Raw genomic sequence first — 26,981 nt, 5'->3', positions numbered from 1 at the left:
TTCTTCCTTTTCATGTTGCTTTAGGTGTAGAGTTAGGTTATTTATTTGACTTTTTTCTTGTTTCTTGAGGTAAGCCTGTATTGCTATGAACTTTCCCCTTAGCACTGCTTTTACAGTGTCCCACAAGTTTTGGGTTGTTGTGATTTCATTTTCATTCGTTTCTATGCATATTTTGATTTCTTTTTTGATTTCTTCTGTGATTTGTTATTCAGCAGCATGTTGTTCAGCCTCCATATGTTGGAATTTTTAATAGTTTTTCTCCTAGTCCAGGTTCGATGCATGATACTGGATGCTTGGGGCTGGTGCATTGGGACAACCCAGAGGGATGGTACAGGAAGGGGGGGGGGTTCAGGATGGAGAACATGTGTATACCTGTGGCGGATTCATGTTGATGTATGGCAAAATCAATACAATATTGTAAAGTAATTAACCTCTAATTAAGATAAATAAATTTATATTTAAAAAAAAAGAATGGACTAGTTGGATCTCCTTGCAGTCCAAGGGACTCTCAAGAGTCTTCTCCAACACCACAGTTCAAAAGCATCAATTCTTTGGTGCTCAGCTTTCTTCACGGTCCAACTCTCACATCCATACAGGACTACTGGAAAAACCATAGCCTTGACTAGATGGACCTTTGTTGGCAAAGTAATGTCTCTGCTTTTCAATATGCTATCTAGGTTGGTCATAACTTTCCTTCCAAGGAGTAAGCGTCTTTTAATTTCATGGCTGCATCACCATCTGCAGTGATTTTGGAGCCCAAAAAATAAAGTCTGACACTGTTTGCACTGTTTCCCCATCTATTTCCCATGAAGTGATGGGACCGGATGCCATGATCTTAGTTTTCTGAATGTTGAGTTTTAAGCCAACTTTTTCACTCTCCTCTCTGACTTTCATCAGGAGGTTTTTTAGTTCCTCTTCACTTTCTGCCATAAGGGTAGTGTCATCTGCATATCTGAGGTTATTTATTAGATAGTTAAAAAACAAATCAGTATTTTCCTTTATAGTTAGTGAATTTTGTATCCTAAAAGGAAAACTTCCTGAGTGACCTCAGTTGAAAGGTGGAGTAGGTAATGTCAACAGCCCATCCCTTATGAAACAAGTGAATAAACTAACAAAACCTGTCAGAATCAACTTTATCAGAAATCTATAAACTAATCAAGTTTATAGCAGCCAAGTGAATGCCTAACAAAAAAAAAAACCTCACAAAACTCCAAAATGACCCCCAGTACATAGCTCAGTGATAGCTGTGAAGATGACAGAGTCCACGACTCTGGTGAAGGCTCTGGGTACTGAAGGGGAAACAAACCTTGTTCTCAAGAGTGAGGGTTGTTTATTTCAACATTTCTGGTGGCTCACTGAAGGATATTCTCAAAGACCTGCCTTTATTTCCCCTATTTTGGAACTCCCAAATGGCTCAGGTAGCTACTGGAGGAGTTATTGATGCTGTTCAGTTGCTCAGTTGTGTCCAACTATTTGCAGCCCCACGGACTGCAGCATACCAGGCTTCCCTGGCCATCACCATCTCCGGGAGCTTGCTCAAACTCATGTCCATTGAGTTGGTGATGCCATCCAATCATCTGGTCCTCTGTCGTCCTCTTCTCCTCCTGCCTTCAACCTTTCCCAGTATCAAGGTCTTTTCTAATGAGTTGGCTCTTTGCATCAGGTGGCCAAAGTATTGCAGCTTCAGCTTCAGCATCAGTCCTTCCAATGAATATTCAGGACTGAGTTCCTTTAGGATTGACTGGTTTAATCTCCTGGCAGGCCAAGGGTCTCTCAAGAGTCTTCTCCAATGCCACAGTTCAAAAGCATCAATTCTTTGATGCTCAGCCTTTTTTATGATCCAACTCTCACATTCAGTCATGACTACTGAAAAAACCATAGCTTTGATTAGATGCAACATTGTTGGCAAAGTAATCTCTCTGCTTTTTAATATGCTGTCTAGGTCTTTTCTTCCAAGGAGCAATCGTCTTTTAATTTCATAGCTGCAGTCACCATCTGCAGTGATTTTGGAGCCCAACAAAATAAAGTCTCTCACTGTTTCCATTGTTTCCCCAACTATTTGCCATGAAATAGTGGGACCAGATGCCATGGTCTTCGTTTTTTGAATGTCGAGTTTTAGGCCAGCCCTTTCACTCTCCTCTTTCACCTTCATCAAGAGGCTCTTTAGCTCCTCTTTGCTTTCTGCCATAAAGGTTATCTGCATATCTGAGGTTACTGATATTTCACCCAGCAATTTTGATCCCAGGTTATGCTTCATCCAGCCTGGCATTTCACATGATGTAATCTTCAAAGAAGTTAAATAAATAGGGTGACAATATATAGCCTTGACAAACTCTTTTCCCAATTTGGAACCAGTCTATAGTTCCATGTCTGATTTTAACTGTTGCTTCTTGATCTGCATACAGATTTTGGGGGCAGGTAAGGTAGTCTGATATTTCTATCTCTCTTAAGAATTTTCCATAGTGTATTTTGATTCACAAAGTCAAAAACTTTAGCATAGTCAATGAAACAGAAGTAGATGTTTTTCTGGAACTCTCTTGCTTTTTCTAGGATTCAGTGGATGTTGGCAATTTGATCTCTGGTTCCTCTGCCTTTTCTAAATCCACCTTGAACATCTGGAAGTTCTCAGTTCAAGAATTATTCAAGCCTAGCTTGGAGAATTTTGAGCATCATTTGGCTAGCGTGTGAAATGAGTGCAACTGTGTGGTAGTTTGAACATTCTTTGGCATGGCCTTTCCTTGGGATTTTCATGAAACTGACCTTTTACCAGTCTTGTGGCCACTGCTGAGTTTTCCAAATTTGCTGGCATATTGGATGCAGCACCCTCACAGCATCATCTTTTAGGATTTGAAATGGCTCAACTGGAATTCCATCACCTCCACTAGCTTTGTTCATAGTGATGGTTCCTAAGGCCCACTTGACTTTGGACTCTAGGATGGCTGGCTCTAGGTGAGTGATCACACCATTGTGGTTATGTGAGTAATTAAGATATTTTTTGTATAGTTCTTCTGTGTATTCTTGCCACCTCTTCTTAATATCTTCTGCTTCTGTTAAGTCCATACTATTTCTGTCCTTTATTGTGCCCATCTTTGCATGAAATGTTCCGTTGGTATCTCTAATCTTCTTGAAGAGATCTCTAGTTTTTCCCTTTCAATTGTTTTCCTCTGTTTCTTTGCATTGATCACCGAGGAAGGCTTTCTTTTCTCCCCTTGCTATTCTTTGGAACTCTGCATTCAGATGGATATATCCTTCCTTTTCTCCTTTGCCTTTGTTTCTCTTCTTTTCTCAGCTATTTGTAAGGCTTCCTCAGACAACCATTTTGCCTTTTTGCATTTCTTTTTCTTGGGGATGGTTTTGATCATGGTCTCCTGCACAATATTACGAACCTCCATCCAGAGTTCTATCAGATCTAATCCCTTTAATCTATTTGTCACTTCCTCTGTATAATTGTAAGGGATTTGATTTAGGTGATATCTGAATGGCCTACTGGTTTCCCCTACTTTCTTCAATTCAAGTCTGAATTTTGCAATAAGGAGGGGAGGTTAACCAAAAAATTAATGCCAAATATATTAGTCACTGCTGTCTGGGTAAAGGAAAAAATGTGAAAGAAATAACAGAATAATACCTAAAACACCTGGGAGGGAAGGCCATGTAATGCACTTTGAAAAGTTCACAGATATTCCTGAGTATCCAGGAAGTCATGATTATGCTCAAGGCCAGGTATATCCTTAGATGATTACAACTCTTGCTGAGCTAAAGATTTTGCCCAAGCAGGAAGTGAAGATTAGTCAGAGTAGTAAACTGCCTAGCTGAGTGTTGAAGGTGTGCTAAAATATATACAGAGAGCTCATCTGCAAAGAATGGGAGATTTTCCTTTTCTGTATATACATATTTTCTGGGCATTTAGGAAATTATGTAAAATCACTAGTTGACCATGAAGCTAATAGAAAAGAGACTTTAGTGGTCACACACAACAAAGAATAACAGACTTGACAAAAGTAGTTCAGGTAAGTTAATCAACAAACAACAACAATTTTAACAGGTAACAATAACATACCCTGGGGAGGAAAGAGAATTTGCTTTTCAGAGTTGCTACTAATAATATTCACAGGGTTCGGTTTTCAACAACAAAAAATAAGGTATGCATAGAAACAAGGCATTATGACCTATGTATAGCAAAAAAGAAGAAGAAAAAACAGAAACTGTCCTTGAGAAACTGTAGACACTGGGCTAACGAGGCAAACTTTTAAATTAAGTATTTAAAATATATTCAAAGAGCTAAAAGCAACCTGGAAAAGAACAAAAGAAAGCATGGTGATGATATATAACCAATAGGCAATATCAATAAAGAGGTAGAAATCATAAAAAGAAACCAAATAGAAATTCTGAAGTTGAAAAGTATAACTAAAATAAAAAATTCACTAGAGGGATTCAATATCAGATTTGAGGAAGCAGAAGAAAAAAGTCAGTGAACTGAAGAGTAGAAATAAAGAATAAAGAAAAATGAACAAGGTTTAAGAAACCTATGGGACACGAACAAGTCTACCAAGGTATGCATAATGGGAATCCTATGGAGAAGAGAGAAAATGGCAGAGAAAATATTTAAAAAATATTGTCTAAAACTTTCAAATTTGATGAAATTCATGAATCTACACTGTGAAGAAAGTTGAGCACCGAAGAATTGATGCTTTTGAACTGTGGTGTTGGAGAAGACTCTTGAGAGTCCCTTGGACTGCAAGGAGATACAACCAGTCCATTCTGAAGGAGATCAGCCCTGGGATTTCTTTGGAAGGAATGACGCTAAAGCTGAAACTCTAGTACTTTGGCCACCTCTTGTGAAGAGTTGACTCATTGTAAAAGACTCTGATGCTGGGAGGGATTGGGGGCAGGAGGAGAAGGGGACAACAGAGGATGAGATGGCTGGATGGCATCACTGACTCGATGAACGTGAGTCTGGGGGAACTCCAGGAGTTGGTGATGGACAGGGAGGCCTGGTGTGTTGCAATTCATGGAGTCGCAAAGAGTCGGACATGACTGAGTGACTGTACTGAACTGAACACCTCCAAGACACTCAGAGGCCCCCAGTTGGCTTCACTAAAAATTTTATCAAATATTTAAAGAAGAGTTAACATAAATCCTTCACAAACTCTCCTATAAAAGAGAAGGGAAGGTTTTGTATTATGTGGTCAATTTGCCCTGATACCAAAGACAAATAAAGATGAAACAGGAAAAGAGTATTACAAGCCATATCCAATGGACAGGGAAGCCTGGCATGCCATAGTCCATGGGGTTGCAAAGAGGCAGACATGACTGAGCGACTGAACTATCCTTTGTGAATATAGATGTTTGGCAAACAGTCTAAATAAAATATTATTAAACTGAATCTAACAGCAGATTAAAAGTATTATATACTATGACCAAGTGGGATTTATTCCATAAATCTAGCGGTGACCCAACATAGTAATTTATGTGTAATATAACAATTTATAATACAAAACATTAATAAAATGAAAAAAATCCACATGATCCAAAATTCCAAATAATATAGAAAAAGCCTTTGACAAAATAGAACACTTTTTCATGATAAAGATACTCAGAAAACAAGGAATAACTTTCCAAATCTCATAAATAGCCTCTTTGAAAACCCCATAGCTAATATCCTACTTAATGAAAGACTGAAAGTTTCCTTTAACATCAAGCTCAAGGATGTCTGCACTCATCACTTCTTTTCAACATTACTAGAAGTTCTAGCTAGGGAAATCAGGCAAGAAAAAGAAATAAAAGGCACCTGAATTCGAAAGGAAGAAGTAAGATAATCTCTACTAATCAGTTCAGTTCAGTCAATCAGTCATGTCTGACTCTTTGCAACCCAATGGACTGCAGCATGCCAGGCTTCCCTGTCCATCACCAATTTCCAGAGCTTACTCAAACTCATGTCCGTTGAGTCGGTGATACCACTATATAAATATATATACACATATAGATGTGTGTATATATATGTATTATATATATATAAATACATAGTTTTTCCACAGAAAGAAATATTTGAACTAATAAATTCAGCAAAGTTGTAGGATACACGAGGAACACACCAGAATCAGTTGTATTAGCACTAATGGTGAAAATTTCAAAAAGAAAATTAAGAAAGCAGTTCCATCTACAACAGAATCAAAAAGGATAACACAGTAAGGAATAAACTTGACCAAGGTGGTGCAAGAATTATACACCAAATCTTACCAAACATAAGAAGACATAAATAAATGGAAAGACATATATTAAAATGGCAACACTATCCAGAGGGAATTATAAATTCAATACAACCTCTATCAAATTCAAACAGAATTTTCTGCAGAACTAGAAAAGTCCACCTAAAACTCATATAGAATTCCAATGGACTCCACATAGCGAAAACAATCTTGAAAAATAAAGTTGGAAAACTCATACTTTTCCATTTCAAAACTTACTTCAAAGGTGCAGTAATCAAAACAGTGCAATGCTGCCGTAAGGACAGACACACAGATCAATGGGATACAACTGGAAGTAACGAAATAAATCCTTTATACTTTTATAGTTGACCAATTTTTGACAAAAGTGCTAAGATAATAATCTTTTCAACAAATTCTGCCAGAACAACTAGATATCCACATTTATAAATGAAGTTCTACTCTTCCCTCACACTATATAAAAAAGTATCTCAAAATGGATCAAAGATCTAAATGTAAGAGCTAAAAGTGATAAAATTCTCAGAAGAAAACAGAGGGATAAATGTCCTTTACTTTGGATTTGGTAATTGATTCTTAGATATGTTATCAAAAGCGCAGAGACAAAGGAAAATTTAGGCAAATTGGACATCATCAAAACAAAAAGTTTCATACATCACAGGATATTATCACAAAAGGTTGAAAAGACAATCAATAGAATGGGAGAAAATATTTGCAAACCATCTATCTGACAATAGTTTAGTATCCAGAATATACAAAGAATAATTAAATGGAACAACAAAATATAACTCATTAATAAAATACCTCATTTTAAGAAATGAGTAAAACAACTTGAATAGACATTTCTCTGAAGAAGATATAGAAATGCCAACAAGGAACATGAAAAGATGTTCATTATCATTAGTAATTGGGGAAATACAAATCAAAACCACAATGAGATACTTAACACCCACTCAATGGCCCTGATCTATTTAAAAAAGGAAAGTAAAAAATGTTGTTGAATATGTGGAGAAATTTGTAAAATGTTGCAACTCTGTGAAAAACAATTTGATGGTTCCTCACAAAGTTAAACATAGAATTACCATATGATTCAACAATTCTATTCAAGGTGTATAACCAAAAGCATTAAAACTTGATTTTCAAATAAATGCTTGTACACAGATGTTGATAGCAGCATTATTTTAACAACCAAAAAGTGGAAACAACTAAAATGTTTATCAGCTCATCAATGGCTAAACAACATGTGGTATACTTATACAATGGAATATTTTACAGCTATAAAAGCAGAGTACTGATACTGCTACAACAGAGATGAACCTAAAAAACATGACGTGAAGTGAAAGCAGCTAGATATCAACAGTCACATATTGCATGATTCCACTCACGTGTAATGTTCAGAGTGGGCAAATACATACCCAGTACGCAAATTAGTGGCTGACAGGGGATGAGAGGTATGGGTATGGGTAGTGACTACTTACTGGGTGTGGTATTTTTGAAGGGTGATAAAATATTCTGGAGTTAGACAGCAGTGATGCTTGCACACATTGTAAATGTACTAAAAGCCATTGAATGTACACCTAAAAATGGTGAATCTTACTTCAATTATATTGAAAAAGAAATCCTTCCCTAATCCATTGCTAAGCTAAATCACTTCAGTTGTATCTGACTCTTTGCAGCCCTAAGGCCTGTAGCCTGCTAGGCTCCTCTGTCCACGGGATTTCCCAGGCAAGAATACTAGAGTGGCTTGCCATTTCCTTCTTCAGGAGATCTTCCCAACCCAAGGATCAAACCTGCATGTCTTATGTCTCCTGTATTTGTAGGCAGGGCTTCCCTTGTGGCTCAGCTGGTAAAGAATCTGCCTACAATGTGGGAGACCTGGGTTCGATCCCTGGGTTGGGAAGACCCCTTGGAGAAGGGAAAGGCTACCCACTCCAATATTCTGGCCTTGAGAATTCCATGGACTCTCAAAGAGTCAGACACGACTGAGCGACTTTCACTCTACCACTAGTGCCACCTGGGAAGTCTCTGATCCGTTACAATGAAGATTTTGTCCTATATAAATCTATGAAAGCTTTACAGTTCTGCCTTTCATATTTAGGTCTCTAATTCTTGCACCAGCAATGTACTACTTTATATCATTTTAAGTCTTGCTATTTATAGAGCAGATCTTCTCACTTTATTCTTTTCTTATTCAAAGAGGATCTTGGTTATTTTTGATCCTTTGCACTTTCTGTTCTGTATAAATTTTAGAAATAGCTTGTCACTTTTCTCTCTCTTCTTAATTAAATACACACATACACATACCACATACAAACTGTTAGGATTTTATTTACTACCTTTGTACAGAAAAAGATAATAAAGTTTTAAAGGATATCCCTCTAATTTACTAAAAAGCATTTACTTCTGGGGGTGTGTGAATGCAAATGAGAATGAGATGAGAGGATGATTGAGGTGGATGCTAATCTTACCTATATTTCATCTGTATGTTTTAATAAAAAGAATGTACTCATGTATTACTGTACACTAAAAAAGTTTTAGTAATGAAAATTCTGGGAGGGATGTTTCAAAAATTAAGAAGTGGTAAATATGCTCAACAGCTAGGGAGAACTCAAAAAAAGGAGCATAATGTCTTATACAGAATTGATAGTGAATAATTTTTTCTTTGATAATAAAGAAGTTGAAGAAGCCAATAACAGAATTATAGGCTCTCTTGAGATAGAAGGAATAGAATAAAACATTAACTCAGAAAAACAGTTTAAGCAGAAAGGACAGTTGTTTAGCCTTGGTGATCTTATTAATATAATAAGCAAGAGAGAATAGGGGAAATGAGAAGATTAAAAAAAAAGTAAAGCTCTAAAAATTGCAATTGTTACAGCCACAATAGAGAACAGTATGGAGAATTCTTAAAAAACTAGCAAAAGAATATCCATATGACCCCAAAATTCCACTACTGGGCATATATCTCGTGAAAACCAAAACTGAAAGAGGCGCATGTACTCCAATGTTCGTGGCAGCACTATTCACAACAGCTAGGACATGGAAGCAACCTAGATGTCCATCAACAGATGAATGGATAAAGAAGTTGTGATACATATATATGTATATATACACACACACACATATATACACACACACACACACACACACACACACACACATATATATACACATACACACACACACATACCCAATAGCATATTACTCAGCCATAAAAAGAACACATTTGAGTCAGTCCTAATGAGGTGGATGAACCTAGAGCCTGTTATACAGAGTGAAGCAAGTCAGAAAGAGTAAAACAAATATCATATATAAATGCGTATATATGGAATCATGGAGAAGGCAATGGCACCCCACTCCAGTACTCTTGCCTGGAAAATCCCATGGATGGAGGAGCCTGGTAGGCTGCAGTCCATGGGGTTGCGAAGAGTCGGATATGACTCAGCGACTTCACTTTCACTTTTCACTTTCATGCATTGGAGAAGGAAATGGCAACCCACTCCAGTGTTCTTGCCTGGAGAATCCCAGGGATGGGGGAGCCTGGTGGGCTGCTGTCTATGGGGTCACACAGAGTCGGACACAACTGAAGTGACTTAGCAGTAGATGGAATCTAGAAAGATGGTACTGATGAGCCTATCAGCAGGGCAGCAATGGAGAAGCAGACATAGAGGACAGACTTATGGACACAGTAGGGGAAGGAGAGGGTAGGACAAACTGAGAGTAGCATGGAAACATAGAAATTATCATATGTAAAATAGGTAGCCAGCGGAAATTTTCTGTATGATACAGGGAGGTCAAAGCAGGTGCTCTGTGACAACGTAGGAGGGTAGGACGGGATGGGAGGCGAGAGGGAGTTTCAAGGGGAGGGGTATATCTACCTATGCCTAATTCAAGTTAATGTATGGCAGAAACCAACACAGCATTGTAAAGCAACTACCTTCCAGGTAAAATTAAAAAAAAAAAAGGAATCAGTAAGAGATGAATGAAAACCTTGCTAAAGTAGTGAAATTTGTAATGGGTAAGTCAGCACAAATAAAGAGAAATGTCAAGTAACTTCCAAAAGAAATAACATTCCTACTTTTAAGAGCACTCATCTATATTTCTATTATCTATGCAACTGAGAACATAGGGAAAGCAATTTGCTTCAGTTGCTATCAAATCCTGTGTAGATATGTACTGTAATTTCAACTGTGAACTACTAAACAATAGAATTCTCCTCATGAAGGGAAATTATAATTGGAATACTTATTTTCTTAGGATCTGATTATTTCTAGTTATGTAGGTATTCTGTTCTAAAGCTGTTTTCACTGAGCAAACACTTCTAAAAAATGAAATGGAGAATTATATTATCAAAATTAGAGTACCTAGCCAAAATATCATTTCCTTTTAAACTCTGTCTTTTGAATTGCTAGTAAGAATATCAACAAATGCACAACTTTGTATCTTGATGCTAGAGAAATTCTTAAGTGAGCAGACATTTTCCCTTTCAATCACTGTTTATACCACCTAATACCTTTATTTTGAAAAAATATTTAAACTAACAGAAAAGTTGCAAGACGAATAAAATAGAAGACCTGTTATCTGGATTAAATTTTGGATAGCTAGTGATCAAACTTGTAATAATTGAAGTGAGTCTCCCAAAACAGACATATATAAAGAAATATGGCTTTCATAGCAACAATTTGCCAGTCTCCATGGTGAAGCTTTTGAAGTCCTTGTCTAGCCTGGTGGTTAGCTATCTCATATAAAACCTTTCCTAGTTATGCCTCTGTTTAGAGATATTTAAGGTAGGTTGAACCCTCTTAAAAATCCTATTATACATCCAAGTGTACAGTACAGGATCTGAACTAATAATAAAAATAGATTACATATGAATGCCTAAATGGGTTCTTTCAGAAAAAGAAAAAATATATATATATCACATGTCTTTCCAGAGCTTCTAATACTGGTCAGAATACCAATTAAAGTTCTATGATTAAGCACTATGAAAATTTTACTAAAGAATAAAACTATCAAACCAGAGTATCTTGAGTTCTGTAAGGTATCTGACAAGCCATATATTTGACAAGAATTCCAAAAGTTCTTGGAACAAGATAGACAAAGAGGCTTTTGATGGGCTGTAAGAGAAATATGTCAGCTGGTTAAGCAATTAACCAATAGGCTTTCTGATAGCATGTGAAATAGCCTATCCTAAATAGCATGTACATCATGAGAAACGCTGGGCTGGAAGAAGCACAAGCTGGAATCAAGATAGCCGGGAGAAATATCAATAATCTCAGATATGCAGATGACACCACCCTTATGGCAGAAAGTGAAGAGGAACTAAAAAGCCTCTTGATGAAAGTGAAAGAGGAGAGTGAAAAAGTTGGCTTAAAACTCAACATTCAGAAAACTAAGATCATGGCATCCGGTCACATCACCTCATGGGAAATAGATGGGGAAACAGTGCAAATAGTGTCAGACTTTATTTTTTTGGGCTCCAAAATCACTGCAGATGGTGACTGCAGCCATGAAATTAAAAGACGCTTACTCCTTGGAAGAAAAGCTATGAGCAACCTAGATAGCATATTCAAAAGCAGAGGCATTACTTTGCCAACAAAGGTCCGTCTAGTCAAGGCTATGGTTTTTCCAGTTGTCAGGTATGGATGAGAGAGTTGAACTGTGACGAAAGCTGATTGCCGAAGAATTGATGCTTTTGAAGTGTGGTGTTGGAGAAGACTCTTGAGAGTCCCTTGGACTGCAAGGAGATCCAACCAGTCCATTCTGAAGGAGATCAGCCCTGGGATTTCTTTGGAAGGAATGATGTTAAAGCTTAAATTCCAGTACTTTGGCCACCTCATGCGAAGAGTTGACTCATTGGAAAAGACTCTGATGCTGGGAGGGATTGGGGGCAGGAGGAGACGGGGACGACAGAGGATGAGATAGCCGGATGGCATCACTGACTCGATGGAGGTGAGTTTGAGTGAACTCCGGGAGTTGGTGATGGACAGGGAGGCCTGGCATGCTGCGATTCATGGGGTTGCAAAGAGTTGGGCAGGACTGAGCAACTGAACTGAACTGAACTGAACTAGCATGTGAAACAGCCTATCCTAAAAAAAGTTCTGTAAGTGACTTGAGTGACAACATGATTAATGTATTTGCATTATTTGCATAAAATATAAGATGTCTTATACAGATTTTGAAAAAGTCTCCTTGGGGTGGATTGATCAGTTTAATGTAGCAAAATGAAATTCAACAAGAATATATGTGAGGACCTGGATTTTGATTAAAATCAATGGTATAAAAAAACCCACAAGAATTTATGATTCATATTTTTAAAGAAAAGCCACATTTTATGATTTTGTCTAGCCAGAGACCTTATGAAGTATGGCTATAATAGATGTTTTTAAATATTCATGAGTTTGTTTCTTAACAATTATTTACACCTACTAAAATTACTTAGGATTTTTGATGTTCTTAATGGTCTTAATCAGAGTTTTTATTATAACATGCTATTTCATATAAATTTGCCTTCCAGGAAAATAAAAATATATAACCTTGCTGATGTATTCCAGTATCAATTTCCAATTGTGTATTTGTCTAAAACTCTTAGAAAAATGTCTGCTACATAATCAGCATTTAAAAGCTGTCTGTTATTATTACTACAGCTGCTTAATATATTTGTTTAGTATAGGGAAAGAATATGTTGATTATTTGTTTATATCATGGAAAAGTTCCTATAAATCATGGAGAATGCTAAATATATATACATTTTTAATATGTCTTATGAAATTAGTTGGATATTTCACATTTTTTCATAAAATATAGTTAACAAATATTCATACACGGTATTACTATGAGTCAAACTGTGCCAGATGTTGGTTCAGTTCAGTTGCTCAGCCATGTCCAACTCTTTGTAACCCCATGAACTGCAGCAAGCCAGGGTTTCCTGTCCATCACCAACTCCTGGAGCTTATTCAAACTCATGTCCATTCAGTCGGTGATGCCATCCAAATCTCATGCTCTGTCATCCCCTTCTCCTCCTGCCTTCAATCATTCAGGGTCTTTTCAAATGAGTCAGTTCTTCGCATCAGGTGGCCAAAGTACGGGAGTTTCAGCTTCAGTATCAGTCCTTCCAATGAATATTCAGGACTGATTTCCTCCAGGATTAATCATATAAACTAAGAAATGTGATCCTTGTCTCATGGATGTTATAGATAACATATACAGAAATCAAAGTGAAAGTGTTAGTCACTCAGTCATGTTCAACTCTTTGTGACCCCACGGACTGCAGCTGCTAGACGCTTCTGTCCATGGGCTTCTCCAAGCAAGAATACTGGAGTGGGTTGCTATTTCCTTCTCCAGTGGATCTTCTCAACCTAGGGACTGAACCCAGGTTTCCCGCATTGCAGGTGGATTCTTTATCATCTGAGCCACTAGGGAAGTCCCATAGAAATCAAACACATGAATAATATATAGTTGTAAATTGTGGTAAGTATTATAAAGGAAAATAACAAGGTGTTATGAGAGAGAATAACGAGAAAAATTTAGATTGGAGAAGGCAGATCAGCAAGGTCTCTCTGTGATTAATGAGACAATGAAACTGGAACAGAAAGATACACAGAAGTTAGCCAGGCAAAGAGTGGGGTTAAAAGCTTCTCAGTAGTGGTAACAGCATGTTCCCAGAGCCAAGACAAAGCTGGATGTAAACTTAGTGAGCAATGGGGAGAGGGAGAGAAATGGTAACAAAAGGACCTAGAAACAGATCATGTAGAATCTAGCAGAACAGAAACTATCCAATGCCAAGGCTCTAGCTGTTAAAGCACAGTGCATACTATTTCCCAGGTTTGAAAAAGTCTATGAACTTTATTTTAATATAACTTCCTACTTACCTTATTGATAATAGCAATCTTTTTGAAAAACTGTAAGAACATACATTTTTTTTACCCAAGTAATGATCACTACAAGTTTATAACAAATATATACACAGTCAGTCCACAATATTACTCGATGGTCAATGTTAGGAAAAAAACAATTGGCATCCTAATAAATCAATCCCTATATTGACATCTATCAGTTCAGTTCAGTTCAGTTCAGTTCAGTCACTCAGTTGTATCTGACTCTTTGTGATGCCAGGAATTGCAGCATGCCAGGCCGCCCTGTCTATCACCAACTCCTGGAGTTCACTCACACTCACGTCCATCGAGTCAGTGATGCCATCCAACCATCTCATCCTCTGTCATCCCCTTCTCCTGCCCCCAACCCCTCCCAGCATCAGAGTCTTTTCCAATGAGTCAACTCTTCGCATGAGGTGGCCAAAGTACTGGAGTTTCAGCTTTAGCATCATTCTTTCCAAAGAAATCCCAGGGCTGATCTCTTTCAGAATGGACTGGTTGGATCTCCTTGCAGTCCAAGGGACTCTCAAGAGTCTTCTCCAACACTATAGTTCAAAAGTACAAAAAAGACCTTCACGACCCGGATAATCATGATGGTGTGATCACTCATCTAGAGCCAGACATCCTGGAATATGAAGTCAAGTGGGCCTTAGAAAGCACCACTACGAACAAAGCTAGTGGAGGTGATGGCATTCCAGTGGAGCTATTTCAAATCCTGAAAGATGATGCTGTGAAAGTGCTGCATATATGCCAGCAAATTTGGAAAACTCAGCAGTGGCCACAGGATTGGAAAAGGTCAGTTTTCATTCCAATCCCAAAGAAAGGCAATGCCAAAGAATGCTCAAACTACCGCACAATTGCACTCCTCTCACACGCTAGTAAAGTAATGCTCAAAATTCTCCAAGCCAGGCTTCCACAATATGTGAACAGTGAACTTCCTGATGTTCAAGCTGGTTTTAGAAAAGGCAGAGGAACCAAAGATCAAATTGCCAACATCCGCTGGATCATGGAAAAAGCAAGAGAGTTCCAGAAAAACATCTATTTCTGCTTTATTGACTATGCCAAAGCCTTTGACTGTATGGATCACAATAAACTGTGGAAAATTGACATCTATAGTAGGAATATAAAAGTTTTTGGTTTTTTCAATTTAAATTTTGAGAAACTCAAACATTTATTACTAAAGATCACATAATCTTCTAAAAAATCCCACTATGTGGCATCCATATGAATAGAAACAAATAAGTATAAAAAAGCACACTAAGCCCATGGACATCTTGAACAGAAATTTTAATTCAATTTTTAAACATCCATGCATTACTGAATTCCTTTCATATGCCAGCAAAAATTGTGAAAGACTCTGAAGTGGGCAAAAATATTATTAGGTGTCTTGTGTTGTCGGATAAGGCAATGGCACCCCACTCCAGTATTCTTGCCTGGAAAATCCCATGGACAGAGGAGCCTGGTAGGCTGCAGTCCATGGGGTCGCTAAGAGATGGACACGACTGAGCGACTTCCCTTGTGGACCATTTTGAATTATCTGTACTCTTCAGTCTTTTAGATATTTTACAAATCTAAGTTATAAAAAAAATGAGAGTAATGTAAAAAGTTTTTCTCCAAGTGACCCTTTTTCACTAGGGAAGTACAATGTACTGTCACGTCCAATTTACCTTAACGGAACTTACATTCCAGGTTCCTATGCAGTGTTGTTCTTTATGGCATCAGATTTTACTTTCACCACCAGACACATCCACAACTGAGAGTTATTTCTGCTTTGGCCCAGCTGCTTCATTCTTTCTGGAGCTATGAGTAGTTGCCCTCCACTCTTCCTCAGTAGCATATTGGACACCTTTCAACCTAGGGGGCTCACCTTCTCGTGTCACATCTTTTTGCCTTTTCATACAGTTCATGGAGTTCTCGTGGCCAGAATACTGGAGTGGGTTGCCATTTCCCTCCTTCAGGGGACCACATTTTGTCATAACTGTTCACTATGACCCGTCTGTCTTGGGTGGCCCTGCACAGCATGGCTCATGGCTTCACTAAATTACGCAAGCTCCTTCACCATGACAAGGCTGTGATCCATGAAGGGGAATTATCCATAGTATTTCCAAAATAAAGAAACTGAATTTTTAATACTTCAAATATGCTAGACTTAAAAAAATCAATAGAAAGTAATTTGTAAGGATTTTAAAAATCCAAGTTCATATAATTAGGGTAAATCTTTGGCAAATGTGATAAGCTTAAATAATTATAATTTAAAGACTGTCTTGAAATTTTTTATATGTTAAATATAAGTATATATTTTGTTTTGCGTGGGCTGCTTTCTCTAAACACATAGAGGTTTACTGACTGAACAAGCTTAAATTACTCCTAAATTACATGTCAGCTTGAATATAATTTCCACGATCTTTAAGTAACTTAAACTTTGGGTTGATATTAATTAATTAGTGGATAATCATTAGAAATATGGATAATTTTAAAATAAGAATTAGGGGACATCAATTATTAATAATAAATAAAATTTTTTATTGTGGTGAAATATATACAACAAAATTTACCACTTTAATCAGTGTACAACGAAATGGCATTAAACAAACACACAATGTAATACAAACATCACCACTATCCACCACTTCCATCATCCCAAAAGAAAATTTCCTAAGTTTTAAACAGTAACTCCCCACTCCCTGTTTTCATCTATCTTATTTTCTGTCTCTATGAATTTGACTAATCTGAGTACCTCAAGTAAGTGAACTTATATAATACGTTCCCTTTTATTTCAGCTTATTAAATTCAGCATAATGTTTTCAAGTTTCATCCATGCTGCAGCATGTATCAGAACTTCATTTCTTCTATGGTTGAATAATATTTCTATTATATGTATATAATATTTTGTTTATTCATTTATTTGCTAATAAATATTTGGGCTATTTCCATTTTTTGGCCATTATGAATACAGCTGCTATCAACAGGAGTGCTTGCTTTCAATTCTTTCGGGTATAGAAAGAGTGCTAGAACTGCCGCATCACATGTTTAACTTTTAGGACCACAAAGGTGTTTTTCACTGTGGTGGCACCATTTTATACTCCCTCCAGTAAAAAAAGTGCATGAGGGTTCCAATTTCCTCAGATTCTCTGCTTTATTTGCCTCTAATTATTTTCCGGGTTATTTGTGGGAGAAGGGTGGTGGTGGTGGTTAATAAAACACCTAAATGGAAGATGGGCTCGATAAAGGACAGATATGGTATGGACCTAACAGAAGCAGAAGATATTAAGAAGAGGTGGCAAGAATACACAGAAGAACTATACAAAAAAGATCTTCATAACCAAGATAATCACAATGGTGTGATCACTCACCTAGAGCCAGACATCCTGGAATGTGAAGTCAAGTGGGCCTTAGAAAGCATCACTACGAACAAAGCTAGTGGAGGTGATGGCATTCCAGTGGAGCTATTTCAAATCCTGAAAGATGATGCTGTGAAAGTGCTGCACTCAATATGCCAGCAAATTTGGAGAGCTCAGCAGTGGCTGAGGAAAGGTCAGTTTTCATTCCAATCCCAAAGAAAGGCAATGCAAAAGAATGCTCAAACTACCGCACAATTGCACTCATCTCACACGCTAGTAAAGTAATGCTCAAAATTCTCTAAGCCAGGCTTCAGCACTATGTGAACCGTGAACTTCCAGATGTTCAAGCTAGTTTTAGAAAAGGCAGAGGAACCAGAGATCAAATTGCCAACATCCGCTGGATCATGGAAAAAGCAAGAGAGTTCCAGAAAAACATCTATTTCTGCTTTATTGACTATGCCAAAGCCTTTGACTGTATGGATCACAATAAACTGTGGAAAATTCTGAAAGAGATGGGAATACCAGGCCACCTGACCTGCCTCTTGAGAAACCTATATGCAGGTCAGGAAGCAACAGTTCGAACTGGACATGGAACAACAGACTGGTTCCAAATAGGAAAAGGAGTATGTCAAGGCTGTATATTGTCACCCTACTTATTTAACTTCTATGCAGAGTACATCATGAGAAACACTGGGCTGGAAGAAGCACAAGGTGGAATCAAGATTGTCAGGAGAAATATCAATAACCTCAGATATGCAGATGACACCATCCTTATGGCAGAAAGTGAAGAGGAACTAAAAAGTTTCTTGATGAAAGTGAAAGAGGAGAGCAAAAAAGTTGGCTTAAAGCTCAACATTCAGAAAACTAAGATCATGGCATCTGGTCCCATCACTTCATGGGAAATAGATGGGGAAACAGTGCAAACAGTGTCAGACTTTATTTTTTTGGGCTCCAAAATCACTGCAGATGGTGACTGCAGCCATGAAATTAAAAGTCGCTTACTCCTTGGAAGGAAAGTTATGACCAACCTAGACGGCATATTCAAAAGCAGAGACATTACTTTGCCGACTAAGGTCCGTCTAGTCAAGGCCGTGGTTTTTCCTGTGGTCATGTATGGATGTGAGAGTTGGACTGTGAAGAAAGCTGAGCACTGAAGAATTGATGCTTTTGAACTGTGGTGCTGGAGAAGACTCTTGAGAGTCCCTTGGACTGCAAGGAGATCCAACCAGTCCATTCTGAAGGAAATCAGCCCTGGGATTTCCTTGGAGGGAATGATGCTGAAGCTGAAACTCCAGTACTTTGGCCACCCCATGCGAAGAGCTGACTCATTGGAAAAGACTCTGATGCTAGGAGGGATTGGGGGCAGGAGGAGAAGGGGACGGCCGAGGATGAGATGGCTGGATGGCATCACTGACTCGATGGACGTGAGTGTGAGTGAACTCCGGGAGTTGGTGATGGGCAGGGAGGCCTGGCGTGCTGCGATTCATGGGGTTGCAAAGAGTCGGACATGACTGAGCGACTGAACTGAACTGAAATCAATAATATTGGTAGGTGGCTAACTCAGCATTTTCTCTCTTAAGTTACAAATACATGCTCTGGGAAGTAGACTCTCCCTGATTGGTCCTATCAATCGAACATAGTTTTCTCTATGCTGTGTGCTATGCTTAGTCACTCAGTTGTGTCTGACTCTTTGTGACCCCATGGACTGTAGCCCACCAGGCACCTCTGTCTATGGAGATTCTCCAGGCAAGACTACTGGAGTAGGTTGCCATACCCTCCTCCAGGGGATCTTCCCAACCCAGGGATAGAAACCTAGTTTTCCCATGTTGCAAGCAGATTTTTTATCGTCTGAGCCACCAGGGAAGCCCATTATTTCCCAATGGGAAATCAGCAACTCTTTCTTTTCATAGCAGGCAGCAGATTTTCTTGTAATCAATGCATCTTGGGACCACCATTATTAAGTGGGACTTCTCCAGAAGATTTAGTTTCTGTCAGTGGGATAAGATTTCTTATTATGTTTTTCCATGGCTCACTTGCCTCTTTGTCTTAAATGCCTCTCACTACGTTTGGAGTTGTGGAAGCATATTGCAAGCATACAAAGTATAGCTGTAATTTTTTTCACATTTGGATCCAGTCTCCTTGAAATGACCTTTACCCTTATTTAGTAATCAGAGGGGCAAGATTTATTTATCCCTGTTCCCTCCTGTGTGGTGTTGTTGTTCACTCACTGAGTCATGTCTGACTCTTTGTGACCCTGTGGATTGCAGCACACCAAGCTTCCCTGTCCTTCACTATCTCCCAGAGTTTGTTCAAACTTATGTCCAAGGTGTTGATGACGCCATCCTCTGTCGTCCCCTTCTCCTCCTGCCCTCAATCTTGCCCAGCATCAGGGTCTTTTCCAACGAGGCGACTCTTTGCATCAGGTAGCCAAAGTATCGGCGCTTCATCTTCAGCATCAGTTCTTCCAACAAATATTCAGGGTTGATTCCCTTTAAGATTGACTGGTTTGATATCCAAGTAGTTCAAGGGATTCCAAAAGTCTTCTTCAGCACCATCGTTCAAAAGCATCAATTCTTCAGTGCTTAGCCTTCTTTATGGTCCAACTCTCACATCCATACATGACTACTGGAAAAACCGTAACTTCGACTATATAGACCTTTGTGAGCAAAGTGATGTCTCTGCTTTTTATTAAAAATATACTGTCTAGGTTTGTCATGGCTTTCCTTCCAAGGAAACCAGAATCTTTTAACTGCATGGCCACAGACACCATCTGCAGTGATTCTGGAGTTCAAGAAAATATGTCACTGTTTCCACTTCTTCCCCATCTATTTGCCATGAAGTGATGGGACAAGATACCTCCTGTGTGACACACTCTCCTACTCTCTATTCCCTTGAGTGAGGTTTCTTACTCAAATATGAAACTTCAGGGATTCCTATTTTATATTTTTCAGTTATTACATGGAAAATTTTTCACTTCTTTTTTAAAAAAATATAAATTTATTTATTTTAATTGGAGGCTAATTACTTTACAATATTGTATTGGTTTTGCCATACATCAACATGAATCCGCCACAGGTATACACGTGTTTCCCATCCTGAAACCCCCTCCCTCCTCCCTCCCCGTACCATCCCTCTGGGTCATCCCAGTGCACCAGCCCCAAGCATCCAGTATCATGCATCGAACCTGGACTGGAGATTCCTTTCATATATGATATTATACATGTTTCAATGCCATTCTCCCATATCATCCCACCCTCTCCCTCTCCCACAGAGTCCAAAATACTGTTCTATACATCTGTGTCTCTTTTGCTGTCTCGCATACAGGGTTATCATTACCATCTTTCTAAATTCCATATATATGCGTTAGTATACTGTATTGGTGTTTTTCTTTCTGGCTTACTTCACTCTGTATAATCAGCTCCGTTTCATCCACCTTATTAGAACTGACTCAAATGTATTCTTTTTAATGGCTGAGTAATACTCCACTGTGTATATGTACCACAGCTTTCTTATCTGTTCATCCGCTGATGGACATCTAGGTTGCTTCCATGTCCTGGCTATTATAAACAGTGCTGCAATGAACATTGGGGTACACGTGTCTCTTTCAATTCTCATTTCCTTGGTGTGTATGCCCAGCAGTGGGATTGCTGGGTCATAAGGCAGTTGTATTTCCAGTTTTTTAAGGAATGTCCACACTGTTCTCCATAGTGGCTGTACTAGTTTGCATTCCCACCAACAGTGTAAGAGGGTCCCCTTTTCTCCACACCCTCTCCAGCATTTATTGCTTGTACACTTTTGGATTGCAGTCATTCTGACTGGCGTGAAATAGTACCTCATTGTGGTTTTGATTTGCATTTCTCTGATAACGAGTGATGTTGAGTATCTTTTCATGTGTTTGTTAGCCATCTGTATGTCTTCTTTGGAGAAATGTCTATTTAGTTCTTTGGCGCATTTTTTGATTGGGTCGTTTATTTTTCTGGAATTGAGCTGCAGGAGTTGCTTGTATATTTTTGAGATTAGTTGTTTGTCAGTTGCTTCATTTGCTATTATTTTCTCCCATTCTGAAGGCTGTCTTTTCACCTTGCTTATAGTTTCCTTTGTTGTGCATAAGCTTTTAAGTTTCATTAGGTCCCATTTGTTTATTTTTGCTTCTATTTGCTGTATTCTGGGAGGTGGGTCATAGAGGATCCTGCTGTGATTTATGTTGGAGAGTGTTTTGCCTATGTTCTCCTCTAGGAGTTTTATAGTTTCTGGTCTTACGTTTAGATGTTTAATCCATTTTGAGTTTATTTTTGTGTATGCTGTTAGAAAGTGATCTAGTTTCATTCTTTTACAAGTGGTTGACCAGTTTCCCAGCACCACTTGTTAAAGAGATTGTTCGTCTTTAATCCACTGTATATTCTTGCCTCCTTTGTCAAAGATAAGGTGTCCATAGGTGTGTGGATTTATCTCTGGGCTTTCTATTTTGTTCCATTGATCTATATTTCTGTCTTTGTGCCAGTACCATACTGTCTTGATGACTGTGGCTTTGTAGTAGAGCCTGAAGTCAGGCAGGTTGATTCCTCCAGTTCCATTCTTCTTTCTCAAGATTGCTTTGGCTATTCGAGGTTTTTTGTATTTCCATACAAATTGTGAAATTATTTGTTCTAATTGAAAAATACCGTCGGTAGCTCTTTGGTTAGACACTACATATTGAGATATGCTAACATGCTTTTTGGTTGCACACCACAGTTGACCCATCTCTATCTCTAACATTTTTAAAGTACTCTATTGGCTCAGGTAACTGAGAAGTCAATAAGGGCTTGAGTAAATGGTCAAACAATGTGACCAGGACTCAGGATCTCACTTTCTCTTCCATTTCTTAGGATTGCTTCTTTATTTATTTATTTATTGGGAGGCATTACTTTGATGGTTCAAGATAGCAATTCTTTTACAGTTATATATGTCCTCATTCATATTCAATAGAAAACAGAGAGTCTATGTTCCTAGCAGTGCCAATAAAACCTAATAGATTTTCTTATTGACCTGAATTATGTGTTTCTTGAATTAAACCTGTGGCTATGTGAAATACATATGCTGGAGGGTTAGTCAGTCTCATCCAAATCACATGACTGGGGAATGCGGTAAAGTGTTAGGAAGAGGGAACTGCAAATGGCTGCTGGAGAGGCAACTAACACCTAACCACTACAAGCTTCAGGGGCATTCCTCAAGCGTCTTCGTTTCCTGAAAAAGCAACCTGTTGGTTTGGCAATGGCAAGTATTCAGGTCACTAGGAACTAACTATTGAAGAGTTATTCAAATCTTTTTGGTTATTCAAATATTTTTCATGTAATAACATAACACGCAGAATATGACAACTTGAAAGCTTGGTTATGAATAGAAAACTTCCAAATATTTCAGTTTGAAAATCAGGATTATTATTATAGTTGCTATGGTTGCTTTATAATATGAGAACACAAAAGACAGTTTGGTATATTTTGGAATGTTTATAATTTATAGTAAAGCTATAGCTGGAGAATTCAGCTGTTGACTGAAATTCTTAATCATTTTATTAACCAATATTTCCTTTTTCTACTTGGCCTCTGACTTGGCTAAGCTTGTTTCTAACCAGGTGTGGCTTGTTCAATAGATGGTTAAAGTCACCATTTGGTAGCTTATCCACCGAAAGATAACCAATACTACTTTTCCTCCTTGCATTCCACTGAAATGCTGGGTATTTTTCTTCTAAGGATTATAAACAAAATTATACTTTATTACTTTTCTTACTTTATGTTCATATCAGGGACTGAGTGTTTTTTTTTGGAAGCCATGGTCTAAATTGTCACTGCTTATTCGGTTATACTTACCAGTTTAATCTTTTCTAGCCTGACACTTTTCACAAAGTACCATTCACAGCCAATGACTGAAAGAAGTGATGAAAAAAAAGTGAACGTATTAGTCTGACTCTTTGTGACCCCATGGACTGTAGCCCTCCAGGTCCCTCTGTCTATGGAATTCTTCAGGCAAGAATAGTGGAGTGGGTAGCCATTCCCTTCTCCAGGGGACCTTTCCGACCCAGAGATCTCTTGCATTAAAGGTGGAATCTTTACTGTCTGAGCCACCAGGAAAGCTGGAAAGAAGTAATACATATCCTTAAAAGTTTCTATCTGAAGATGAGTAATATCAGCCTTTGTACAAAGCCTCAACTCTCTAAATGGTTGTAATGCAAACACAGTTATAGAAAAGAAAGATGCAAAACCATAAGAAAAAAGCAAGATTGATATAAATTAAATATTATTTTGATCAATCTGTTTAGATTTTTAAAACTTAATGTGATCTTACAGGATTATCTTAATTAAGGCAGGCAATATATTTTAAAGTGTGTGATGAAATTACTAAATAAAAAGACTTCTGAGTCATGAATTTCTTGGAAATCATGTGATGAAAGTTCATTGCCACATACTATAAAATCTTAATGATGGTAGAGTACTTCAGGTATAGGAGAAACTATTAAATTCCTTGATGGAAGATACTCAGTGGCACTTTTATTTTCAACAAAAAAGCAGTAGTGAAGGTCCTTCAGAATAAAACACATCTTCTGTAATAAGTTACAGCCTACCTCTAAGGACAGGAGGTAGGCTGTATGCTTGCAAAATCATTAATGCAAAAGCCTCTTGTCTTACCGGTTCCTCTGCACTGCCTGTTGCATCATGGGAATAACTGATGAGACCAGGGATGGGCTGCTCACCGTGTGCCATGATAACAGCAGGACTGGTGTAGAATGGATGCTTCTAATGCACAACACATAACAACGATGAATACAATGACAGGAAAACATGAAACTATACAAGCAAAATGACTGGAAAGGAAAAAAGTTGAAAACAAATGGAACACTGAAATGCCCAAAATTTGCAAATGTATAATGACAAAATCAGCTTAGAATTCAGATGGTATACGCTTTTTTTAAGGTTGAAACTGATGGTACTTTTAACTCTTTTAATTAAGAGTAAAAGAAAGAAAACATATGATGATTTAATAATGTACCTATTTCATCAATCAGTTCCATAAAAACAAAACAAAATGAAATAAAACAAACCTCACACATAACTTAAATACTTACTACCCTAAGTAAGGATTTAATGGATCACTGAATGGATCGGGAGATGGAATGATCCAGTTTTCAGTGAAGGAACCATCTACTGGTTGTCTGAATGGACACTTCAAAAGGATCTCTATGATTCTTTTCAATATAAATGTTCTCAAAAAGTCCTCTCATGCTAAGCTCATAGCTGAAATTTTGGAACGAGCCATAAAACTTTAGGAATTACTTCATAAACGATTAGATTACCAATCTTTACATTCTCGATCAATGAACAAGCATTACTTCCAGAAGGGATATGCTACTGTCTGAAGAATTTAAAGTATACAAGGTCGGTTATACGACATATGGTTAACAATGTAAATCATGTTCTGTGACTCTGACATGATGATGAAATTTACAGAAGTAATGTATGGTACTATTTACTGTACTAAATACTGTATGGTACTGTATGGTAGTATTTACTCCCAGAATTGCTTGAAGAGAACTTGCAATATTTTGATACTGCTTTAATAATATTTATTGCTTTATTAAATTAAAAATACAAATACCTTACATCCATTTCTTCTCCATATGACTGGTGTAAATTGTGTCCAACAGTTAAATAAGTGGTAGTTAATTGATGAAAAATCTTGTCTTTAAAAAAAAATATATTAACCTTTCTCAACTAATTTCTTGAACCATCTTAGGTCTCTTACCCTCTTTTGATGCTCCTTTAAGAATTTGTGAATGTTTGATGTTCTGAATACATAAACATTATATATTTAATATGATCACAAAACTGACATCTTCACAGAGTTCTTAAATGTCACATTGTTTATCATGGGAGCTATTGCTTCAATAGGTAACAGCAGAATCTTTAATGCCTCAGAACTCAAAACAAAACTTAAATGTTTCAAGAACTCAACATAATGGAGGGAATACAGCTGTAGAGTGTCATGAATATTCCAGTTCTTTTTAAAGGATGCCACACAATTGTATTTAACTTATGGAAGAATGGGATGGAAAGAGAGATGAAGCCAACACATTCACCTACGGGCCCTTCAGATCTCTGGGTCTCTCTCAGCAGGCTTACCTTGGCTGCAATGGCTGCTGCAGTTATATGTGATGAAGAACTGTCTTCTGTTGAAGCAACACCACTATCTTTCTTCTCTTCTTCCTCTTCCTCACATTGAACCCCTTTGTCTTCTGTCTGTTTATGGGGGCTAGTTGTGGGAGGAGGGGAAAGAGGTGGTGGCGGGGAAGGTAAATCTTCAAGTTCATCATGAACTTCCTTTACTTTTACAATGGCATCACGTAAAAGGTCAATGGCATGAGGTAGGGCTGGTAGTATGAACTGAAAGCATTCCTGTACGCAAGAGGAAGGAAAAAAAATGAAGATAAAGTATTTTTATAGGCATGTAAAATGGGAGCAATCAAATTTATTTGTGATTTTGGATTTACTTGTGATTTTCTCTCCATCTATCTTAAGAATGAATCATATTTAATGTATTGTCTTTGCAATGTGAAATATGAAGTAAGCTGGTATATATTACAGTATTCTCCATAAGCTGAAGAATTCCACTATACAAACACACAGCAATTTTTTTTTTTTAAGTAAAACTTCTACACAACTTTGGGATTTAAAGATACATTATGAGAGAGCAGGTAACAGTTTTTACCTTTCTGGTAAAAGAAGGATACTAGAACTAACAAACCAACTGAATACTGAACTATTTTATTCAGAGAACTTAGGTTCTGATTACAATTGTAAAGTACAGATAGACAAAATTGTGCAATATGTAAAAGTAGATATAACTTTGTGCAGCATAAAAGTCAAAACAGTCTCTCTCTCTCTTTTTTTTTTTTTTTTTGGGAAGGAGGTGAAGGAAAGTACAGCATTTATTGTAGGGTGCTAATAAGTAAGGAGAATAGGCAGCTAATGCCCAAAATATGTCCATTATCACCTATTATCACCAAAAGAAAACAGGTGAGAACTTTAAAATCAGAAAGTAAGGCCAGATATATCTGGAGAGTATATTTGGGCAGAAGTCTTTCTCTTTCACATGTGAAGCAACTTACCTTCAAATCTAATATGTAAAGAAATATCAGTTACTGGAATATCTGGAAGGTAACTAACCTTTTACCCTCCTGGAAAAAAAATTGTATAGTAAGGAATTTAATCAAAGAGAGGTCTGGCCTTTATTCTCGCTTTTGGGAGGTGATCTCTAGTTCCTTATTATATCATGCCTGATAAAAGTGTTTCTGCTTGGGGGTTTTAGCCACTGAACAGTCTAACAACATGGTTTATTATGAGGGCTTTGGGAAACACGGTATCAGTTTTACCTCTGGAAAGAACTGAGAATGGCTGACTAAAGGTCAACCACATGGGCAATAAGTGATAAAGTTCCAACAAAAACTCTGAACGCCAAAGGTAAAGGAGAGTTAGCATAGGTAAAGGAGAGTATGCATAGTTAGCAATGTTCTATGT

At 37.7% G+C, this 26,981-nt stretch overlaps 1 protein-coding gene across 10 annotated transcripts in view; it reads right to left on the bottom strand.

The window, feature by feature from the left end:
• Window positions 1-26,981, bottom strand: part of GPHN (gephyrin) — a 546,412-nt gene that overhangs the window by 205,838 nt on the left and 313,593 nt on the right. For 6 of the 10 annotated variants that reach the window (XM_069596846.1, XM_069596847.1, XM_069596840.1 and 3 more), the window contains one exon: window positions 25,587-25,859. In XM_069596846.1, coding sequence (XP_069452947.1) covers window positions 25,587-25,859 — 273 coding nt within the window. Of the gene's footprint in view, window positions 1-24,095; window positions 24,204-25,586; window positions 25,860-26,981 lie in introns of all 10 variants that reach the window. The other 4 variants (XM_069596839.1, XM_069596838.1, XM_069596843.1 and 1 more) reach the window with 1 other exon arrangement.

This window comes from Ovis canadensis, chromosome 7, assembly GCF_042477335.2.
Source record: "Ovis canadensis isolate MfBH-ARS-UI-01 breed Bighorn chromosome 7, ARS-UI_OviCan_v2, whole genome shotgun sequence".
NCBI lineage: Eukaryota > Metazoa > Chordata > Mammalia > Artiodactyla > Bovidae > Ovis > Ovis canadensis.
This window is presented reverse-complemented; position numbering and strand designations above follow the sequence as displayed.